Genomic DNA, 9,939 nt, shown 5'->3' on the forward strand with positions numbered 1-9,939 from the left:
AATCCAACTGAGGAGAGCACAATCTGATCTGCACGAAAAATAACAAAACAGAAATTATCACTAACATGTGGAAAATACAATAAGGCAGACCCTGAAGAAAATAGTAAAAAATAATAGACTACTGTTAGAAGCTATGCTGAAAGCTTCCAGAAATAGGTACAGTATTTCATCCATATTTATTGGATGTGGAAGCTAAAGACAGCTCCAATCCTTTCAACAGGAGATGAGTTATAAGTTAGCAGAAGTTTTATTTTTTCACACCTGTGGCTCCTCTGACCCTGACTGTCAACTTGGGGCATAAATCACTCTACTTTCTCTGTAAGTCAGTGGCGTGACAACAAAAGGTAGGCCCATCTCCGAGAACTCATTCTGCAAAACCAGCATCTTGTCTGCCAGAGGATTTAAGACAATCTTGTGCTAAGGACAGCATGTAAAGCATCACACAGCTTTTGTCAGACTGGGAGTAAACGTGGTCCTATTGCTTGGCATGAGCATGAAGCTTAAAACCACTACTCCCATAGCCTCAGCTTTGGCATTTGAAATATGTAAGAACTTCTAAATATACCCTGTCTCCTGGTTTGATTTGCTAAACCAAACCCAGAGGGATGAATACACCAGGAAAAGAGGGAGAGGACATGAGGCAACAGAAGAAAAGGAGAAGGGAGAGGGCAGAGGAGTTGATGAGACCCAAACAGCATTTTGCATCCTGGAGCTGACCTCAAAGCAGGACTCGCTTTTCGGCCCCATATATTTTTATTTACAGCAGCAAAGTAGAATAATAAGAGCAGGGCAGCTTAGAGATGCTAACCTGCAATTGTCCCCATTAGCAAGCACTGGTGGGAATTTCTATTTGCTTTGTGCTGCAGAGAAAGCCATTTGACTGAAACAAGCAATACTATTACCTCAATAACTGTGTTGGGGAAAAATTGGTCTGTAATTAAAAATGTTTATGGAATTTTGGTTGACAGAGACCACAGACATGAGTGTCTTCATGTTTGCTATGTTTTTTATGAGTTGGATGTTCTGTCATCCTTAAAGGAGCAGTTACACATAATAAGAAATATGCATTTGGAGTAACTTCCAGGAGTCTTGTTGTCACAGTTCCCATGGCTGGCAAAGAAATCCTCTTGTCACATAATTGCTTTTTACTGTCCAGGGTGACCCCACCCCCACCCGTGACCTGCAAACAGATATGTGGTAGAAGATGAATGAATGATTCATCTGCTTAGTAAAACTAAGTTTGTTTTTCACAATTTATTTTTGTTGATAGAGAGGTCTTGCCACTTTTGGACAGAAGCAGATTTGCTGTTTTCCCCAATCTATGTATCTGCTATTACATTTATGAGAGATGAGGGATCAATCTTCTCCTTTTAACGATTGGAAAGAAAATACACTTCATATTACACTTATATATGTATATATATGTATGTATATATATGTATATACATACATATATATATATATATATATACATATATATGTATATATATATATATATATATATATATATATATATATATATATATATTGTATACCTACACCTACACATTATATCTACACCAAAATAGAATGAAAGTGTTCTCTCGGCAGTATATTTTTTACCGCCATAAATTTATTATACACACAAACTGTCCAGATGCCCCAACACCCTCAAACTGACATGCCACACACATACCTTAGTGTGCTAGCGTGTGATGGAGTAAGGGTGTGTGTGGACTTGGCCACAGCGGCTGTTTCAGCTTTTGCAAAGTTGGATTTGATCTGTAATAACAGTCCAACTTGATGAAAGTTGCTGCAAAAAATTGAGACATGCTTCTACATACCTTGTAAAAATGAAAACAGAAACAAACAAAAAAAATGTGCAAAAATAAAAAGAGAAAAACAAACTGGCTAGGCACGCATATTGCACAAGTTGATAAGTGAGAACAGCAATGATGACCTCAGGGAAGCTTATACATGGTTGGCAACTGTGCACATTTTTTTGGGCACTTAACATCATGTGCATGCAGAGTCATATGATTAGGCAGGTTTGTAAATAAGACCATATATATACATCATATGATTATCTTTGTGTGCACATGCATGACTAATGATCTTCAAGGGAGTTGGCAGTAGTACAACAAAGGTACTCATGTGAGCACTTCTGTGGCGAGAACCATTTGAGTATGAAAGTAGGCAGCCTGCCAGGACAGGTACACAAGCTTTTGTTGCCAGATGCCATGTTGGAGATATATTAAAGATTATTTTCTCATGTGTAAGAAGCTGCCAGAAATCTGAATTTATGAACTCTGTCAAGGTAATTAGGCTCAGCATGAAACAGTTTTTGGCAACCCACAATTAAACAGCCTATAAAGCCCAGTGTATACATTGATGCCCGGGAATAATATCAATGCATTCATTTGATCAAATGAATCATCAAAGATTATCTGAAAGAGGAGGGAATGCTTGGAGGTGTTTACATGGCTTAATGCCACAGTTTTGGATCTCTAAATAAAGTTGGTAGATTTACATGGCAAGGTTAAACATGATGAACTTGTGTTTATCACACCATCCCCTGACTTGGATAAATTAAAGCCTTTGGCACTAAGTCAATGCCTGAGACAGAGTTTTATTGAGGCTGGACTGGCAGCATTCTCCTTTTCCTTCGAAGAACTGCAGCATATTCCCCCATAACAGCTGTGAAGTGCACTCATGCTAGACTGTGGATGTGTTGATGCATTAGTCAGTCTGATAATGATAATAATGATGACAATAATTCCAGTGGTGTGTCCCATGATGTAAAGCCTGTGTCATTTCAGGAGGTTATGTAAGTGCTATGATAACATGTTTCCTTTTTCTCTGACCTACAATTTTTCTGGTCTTGTTCTTTCCAGTATGGAGGCAATGCCCATTTGTTAGGCCTTTCTGTTAATGCAGTGCAAGTAATAAAATGATGATAGACACACACATTCCCCCATTCTTGTAGAGTGATGCATCTACATATCTGCATGCAATGAATTCATGTGCGCATCTGTATCATGTTACTATAGACACAGTTATAAACACACCAGTAACAAAGTCCATTGATGATGCAGAGCAATTATTTAATTCTGCTTTCAATGTGGCTTCAACATGGGTTTTATGTAGGAGATGCTATAACTGGCAGCACACATGGAAGAAAATATGGCTGGAAAAAGTACATTGTCTCTAACACCTTTGCACACACTTCCATGTCATGTCTGGCTGTTATAAATATTATGGGCAAACCGACTGCATAAGGATGAAGAACTTGAGTTTTTCACCTACACTCATCGATTTTTGGAAGTAAACTTATGACGCATAACTTGATGACACACAAACAGATTGAATAAATCTTCTGAACAGGAAACTAGTCTCTTAAGTAATAAAATCTTTCATAAGGTTTGTCATGGAATGACCCCGCCACCACTACCCTGGGTAAGGCAGAGAGGCTGGGGAGGGTTGCAATGCTGCCAACAGTCTCTCTGAGGCAGCCAAGACTGCTGAGAGAGCAGTCACGAAATCCATTTAGTATCAACCTGATTCACTGACTGAAATCTGACAGACACAACTGGAGCTCAGAGAATATTTACAGTGGCAGAAATGAACACATTTACTCAACTGTTGGATATATGTACACTTTTGAAGTATGAGAGACTTAATTTCTGGTACTTTGTACTTTGTGGATTTTGTGGACTGTGGATTTTAGGGTGGAATACTGTACTTTTTAGTCAGTTGACAAATTTATATCTTGCATGAAAAACTAATAAATAATTATGTAATGAGATTATATTAATGGATGAAATTCTTAGTCGATTTCAAAGCAATCCTCATATGTATATATATACAAATATGTTATTTTTCTTATTTTCTATTCTTTAGTCTTTCTTTTGTCCTTAACTGAGCATTCAAAGCTACTGTTCTCCACTCAGTTCTTGATAATATCCAGTATGTAGCCAATATATGCAGCTATCAGATATATGATATAAGTATTTGATATTTCATTTGTAAGCCAGCCAATTATTGTTTAGGAAAGCTACAGTAACATGAAATTTATTTACAAATATTACACCTGAGAATTTAGAAGTACTCTACTTAGTTGCCATTTCATACTATATACTTATATGTGGTGCGTTTCAGAGTCATATTGTGCTTTTGACAATATTTTTGGACAGGTGAGGTACTTTACAGCGTAACACAACAAAAAAAAAAAAAAAAAAAAAAAAAGAAAGAAAGAAATGATAGATTAAGAAGCGGGCGGTATATAAAGGAATCAAACTCCACCGTTACCCCTGTGCATTATTAAAAGTGATTTTTACACATTACTCAAAAATAAATATTGTCAGAAAATTATATCACTGTAGCACTATGATACACATATTAGAGACATTTAATGCTGTTGCCTATTTGTATTCATTTGATCCATTAATGTTTCATCAGCGAGCATTATTTATACTTTATAAATTAGATCATGATCAGAACCTATATAAAAGAAATATAGGGGAGATACTTGAAATTTTAGGGTAAATGGTGTTTATTTCCGTGCACCGCAGAGCTGTGTACTGTGATGTTACGGTGCCTCAGGAAGCCATGTGCTGCTCCGGAGGACCGGCTGCGGTTCAGACGATCCAATAGCGCCATCTATGGACGGAGCCCAGCTGCTGCGTCCCGCCGCCCTGACACACCACCTCACCGCTGCCAAACACAGCACAGGCCGGGCCGCCGTCTGTCTCTGAATAAGGACAAGGGATACCATCAAGATGTCTGACATGGAGGATGATTTCATGTGCGACGATGAAGAAGATTACGACCTGGTATTCAGCACTTTAATTATCTGGCTTGCTTGTACATTTCGCCGTTTTTTGTCCGCTGGGCTCCGACGGTGCGTTAGCTGTTTAGCTAGTTAGCTTGTCTCTTCACAGCAAGCTGGCAGTGGGTCATTATCGTTAGCTGCCTAGCCGGCTAATTGGAGCTGGTAATAGGGACTAGGCAGCTGGTTTACGTTGATGGACATATGCGTTGCATGTTAGCTGTATCAGGCTATTTGGTATCAGCTGTCAGTTGACTTAAAATAAAGGCAGGAAACGTAAGCCAGCTAGCTAGTTAATCAAACTGTGGCTTTGGCTAACAGTGTTAGCTCGATGCTCAATAGGTGCAGGATGATAGTGAGACGCGAATTGCTGTGTTTACTCCGACATTGGCAAGCGAAAAGTTTCTATTGTAGTTGGTCTCCAAATGTGTTGGACTTTGACATGCATCTGTTTAACTGTAGGAGTACTCAGAGGACAGTAATTCAGAGCCAAATGTGGACTTGGAGAACCAGTACTACAACTCCAAAGCCTTGAAGGAGGATGATCCCAAAGCAGCACTCAGCAGTTTCCAGAAGGTGGAGTAGTGGTTCTTACCCATACTTCAGTGTATATGCCTCTTTTTCACTTTGATATTTACTGGCATTTATTGACTGTGTTATGTGTTCAGGTATTGGAACTAGAAGGAGAGAAAGGAGAATGGGGATTCAAAGCCCTGAAACAGATGATCAAAATCAACTTCAAGCTGGTATTGATGTAACACATGCTATCATTTGTTTGTGTCCATCGCACCAGATGTGAACACTTTCATGAAGAGTGTTTTTGTTATTGTTGTTCCTTTTTGTGTCTCAAATCTGTAGACCAACTTTCCTGAGATGATGAACAGGTACAAGCAGCTGCTAACATACATCAGAAGTGCTGTCACCAGGAACTACTCTGAGAAGTCCATCAACTCAATTCTGGACTACATCTCTACGTCCAAACAAGTATGGAAAGACAATATGAAAATGTGAAAATCCATCTGGCACTCATTGTGTTTTTAGAACCAGCTGTTTTAAATGTGTATCCTGTTGAAATGTTTTCATTATTATTAGATGGACTTGCTACAGGAGTTCTACGAAACCACGTTGGAGGCTTTAAAAGATGCAAAAAATGACAGACTGTGGTTTAAAACTAACACGAAGGTACACAGGTTGTTTGTTTGTTTGTTTTTTTGTTTGTTTGTTTTTTAGCTTTTATGGGGGGATGGGGTGGGTTGTAATCGTTTTCTCATTATCTAGGTGTTCAAAATAGCCTTTCTTTCCTCCTGCAGTTGGGGAAGCTGTACTTGGAGAGAGAGGAATACGGGAAACTGCAAAAGATTCTTAGGCAACTTCACCAGTCATGTCAGGTAATGATGTCAAATAACAAAGCTTTTGATTGCATCAAACAATAAGGTAATGCTTATGAGTTGTGATTGGTGTGTTCTCTTATCAAATATAGACAGATGATGGGGAGGATGACCTGAAGAAAGGCACACAGCTGTTGGAGATCTATGCTCTTGAAATCCAGATGTACACAGCACAAAAAAACAACAAGAAATTGAAAGCCTTATATGAACAGTCACTTCATATTAAATCTGCCATTCCTCATCCACTCATAATGGGAGTTATCAGAGGTATGGTGGTGTACATATAGACTACAATAGTCTTTTTTTTAGCTTTGCGTTGTGTCCCATCGTGTATTGTTAAATGTTTTTGCTGACTTTGACCTGTGGTTGATTGCCTCTGGCCAGAGTGTGGTGGGAAGATGCACCTGAGAGAAGGTGAGTTTGAGAAAGCTCACACAGACTTCTTTGAGGCCTTTAAAAACTACGATGAGTCTGGAAGCCCTAGAAGGACAACATGCCTGAAGTACCTGGTCCTAGCCAACATGCTGATGAAGTCAGGAATAAACCCGTTTGACTCTCAAGAGGTATGGAAATAAATGTAATAGGGTTAGATGCTTGACAACTTCTGCTTGACAACTATTCATGTGTTGTATTCCCAAATACCTAATGGGTTAGGGGTTGTAGAACAAGACAGCTGTTTGCCACATAAGTTTGAGCTGTTTTAATTTTAATTGTTTCATTAAAGCACAGCTCAAATATGTTTGTATCAGAGAGGTTTGTTTGAAGTAAAATGTAAGAGTGCTTTGGCATAACTTTTCATATTTTTTCCTAAAGGCAAAACCATACAAAAATGACCCAGAGATCCTAGCAATGACAAACTTAGTAAGGTAAGCACATTCTCATGTGTTGGTGGGAAAATATTTTTTTTATGTGGCACTTTTTGCCATTCTGATGTTGATAGTTTTGTCAATCTCTCATGATGCATGGACTTTAAGTCTGCCTGCATTTATGTTGTTTGTGCAGTCTGTGGTAAGATGATGTCTGGCAGAGTTACCATAGGTTCCTCTACTAAATATTATGCCATTTTGAAAAAGACAATTTATAAAAATGTTTTATATAATTTCCTTTTAGTGAACACATTAATAGACTTGGTAAGATTACCAAAACAGTGCTCTGTCAACATGACAGTGTTCATTTCACAGCATTTGTGTAAAATCTTGAACATGACTATTATGTTACCAAGACTTTTTAGTACTCTTCTACTTACTTGTTCTCTCTTTAGTTCTCATGTTTACATATGTTACAAATGTCCAAATTGCAGAGGTTCTATGAATATATTGAAGACATTCATTGCACAAACAAGAAACCAAGAACACACGCCCAAAATTGCAACAAGAATAGTGTTTACATAAAAATCTCATGTTTTGGAAAGTGCTTTGCAGTTATCAGGATAAGAGGTTTTCTGTGGGTCATGGGGAAACAATGTAAATAGTATGGCTCTTTTTCCTTTCAGCGCCTACCAGAACAATGACATCACTGAATTTGAGAAAATATTGAAAACAAATCACAGTAACATAATGGACGACCCCTTCATTAGGGAGCACATAGAGGGTAAGTGGCAAATATGACTTCAGTCCATGTGCATGACAAATGTGTTGATTTTTTATTTTTTATTTTTAAATGCCATTGATTGTATGGTGTTGTGTTGCAGAACTCCTGCGGAATATTAGAACTCAAGTACTTATCAAACTGATCAAACCATATACGAGAATACACATCCCTTTCATTTCTAAGGTGAGTTTACCGGCTCAAAAAGTGTCCTTTTCAATTACTTTATCTGTTATCTTTGCTCTTTGATCACACCCTCTTGGTGATCTATTAGACAGTCATTTGTACTGAAGGTCATGTATCTTTTTGTGGCTTGATTTAAATTGATCGTCCTGTGTTGGAAACCAATTGAGTCATCCTATCAATGAGGACCAAGATATAAATATAATAAAAAAGTAAAAGATAGAGAACATATGTTTTCCAGATAAGTGTCAATGCAAATTTTAGCTCTACATTATTAACATAATATCAGTAAATGAAATATAGTTGCTCCGTTAAGTAAGCCAAGAAGGTTCTGTATTTATTTATTACCAATACTTGCATGGTTGGCTTTTAGTGTTTCTTAACTGATCTAACACCGTTTTTAGGGATGTGTGGATGAATCATGTCTGTTCCCCTTGTATTTCAGGAGCTGAACATTGATGTTTGTGATGTGGAGAGTTTGCTGGTGCAGTGCATCTTGGATAAGTAAGTTTCCCCCCCACTTGGTTGCTGATAGTCTATATAGACTTAGTCCCCTGATGTAAATAGTTGTAGTTTTTCATAGTTTGCGTCATTTGGCTCTGTAGAGAACCAGGTGGTATGATTTGACAGTTTCACTAACATCTGGAATGAGAGTGTCATAGTGTAATAATTAGGGCCTGCTATTTACAGCTACATGTGTCAGCTCGACTAGTTCATTGACGTAAATGACTTAGGAGGAAGTAGCATTACTAGATTACTTTGGAATTTATGACACCTATTTTAAACGGACAAAAACATGAAAATATCTCTGAATGAAATAAACACTGGACTCTTTCAGAATTTTTGCTGAGAATTTGATTTCTAAACATTATTAAGAGTTTATCCCACCTTTTTTTTCATGCCAATTGTTGTCTTTACTACACTATCCCACAGTACAATCAGCAGCCAGATAAGATATAGTTTCATTTGATGAGCACATCAGGTTTCAAAGAGAAAAAAAATTTAATTCATAGTGAATGACTTGGCTCTACTTCAAAATGTAATGAAATCTTCCCTGTCCGCTAGCCCATCCTTAAGTTTAAGTACCTTTTACCTAATCCTGCTGACAAATGAATGGACCCAAAGAAGCATTTCCTCCCTGGTGGCAGTAACTGCAGGAGGACTTTAGGGAAATTGCATTCCAAGTCTTACCTTGTGACTCTGTTGTGTGGAAAGATTTGACTGTTTTTCTAATGCCACATTTGTGGCATCTCTGCTCACCCTCTTTCCTTTTCACTCAGCACAATCCATGGCCGCATTGACCAAGTTAACCAGCTACTAGAACTGGACTATCAGAAGAGAGGAGGGGCTCGCTACACAGCTTTAGACAAATGGACAAATCAGCTGAACTCTCTCAACCAAGCCATTGTTAGCAAGCTCACATGATGGCATGTAAATCAAGAGACAAGGAAATGGCATGTTTGAAAACATCCATAAAGTATGCTACTATGCTTCTTCAAGTATATCCTCCAAGACAAGATGCACAGCACAGGTTTTGAAGAAGACCCCGAGAACGACAAGAACGTGTTCAGAGTGTGTTGTTTTGTCCCGGTGAGAGGAAATCACTGACACTTCTTTTCATTTTTCATGTTCCTGATTGGCAGATTCTTCCATGTGCAACACAAAGATGCTTCACTTGTGTAGAAAACAAGTCCAAATGTGTATCAAAACGTGTACACAGTATTTTAATGTATACTGTTGCCTGTTGGTAATAAATTGATTTGTCTCAGCACTAAAATGATTGAACTGCCTTTGACTAGCCTCAAAGTTTGAACTGTGTGACTGGTTGAACTTGAAGTTGAAGTCGAATAAAATGTTTTTAATTGTCATATGAGCCATGAAGAAATCTTTCTTTTCTTTGAGTCACTGTAGATGTGTGCATGCGTTCATGACGTACTCCCTTTTTTCCAGCCAGTACAAGCTTTGTGGGCCTCG

General features: G+C 38.1%; 1 protein-coding gene across 1 annotated transcript; it reads left to right on the plus strand.

Moving 5' to 3' along the window:
- Positions 1 to 4,673: 4,673 nt before the first annotated feature.
- cops2 (COP9 signalosome subunit 2) lies at positions 4,674 to 9,838 on the plus strand. Its single transcript, XM_029498115.1, has 13 exons — positions 4,674 to 4,811; positions 5,270 to 5,383; positions 5,476 to 5,553; positions 5,666 to 5,791; positions 5,900 to 5,989; positions 6,118 to 6,195; positions 6,288 to 6,462; positions 6,580 to 6,758; positions 7,009 to 7,061; positions 7,688 to 7,785; positions 7,886 to 7,968; positions 8,411 to 8,469; positions 9,246 to 9,838. Exons 1-13 carry the CDS (start codon positions 4,758 to 4,760, stop codon positions 9,388 to 9,390), a joined length of 1,332 nt encoding a protein of 443 aa, XP_029353975.1. The 5' UTR covers positions 4,674 to 4,757; the 3' UTR covers positions 9,391 to 9,838.
- The last annotated feature ends 101 nt before the right edge of the window (positions 9,839 to 9,939 follow it).

Source organism: Echeneis naucrates, chromosome 3, assembly GCF_900963305.1.
Source record: "Echeneis naucrates chromosome 3, fEcheNa1.1, whole genome shotgun sequence".
Taxonomy (NCBI): domain Eukaryota; kingdom Metazoa; phylum Chordata; class Actinopteri; order Carangiformes; family Echeneidae; genus Echeneis; species Echeneis naucrates.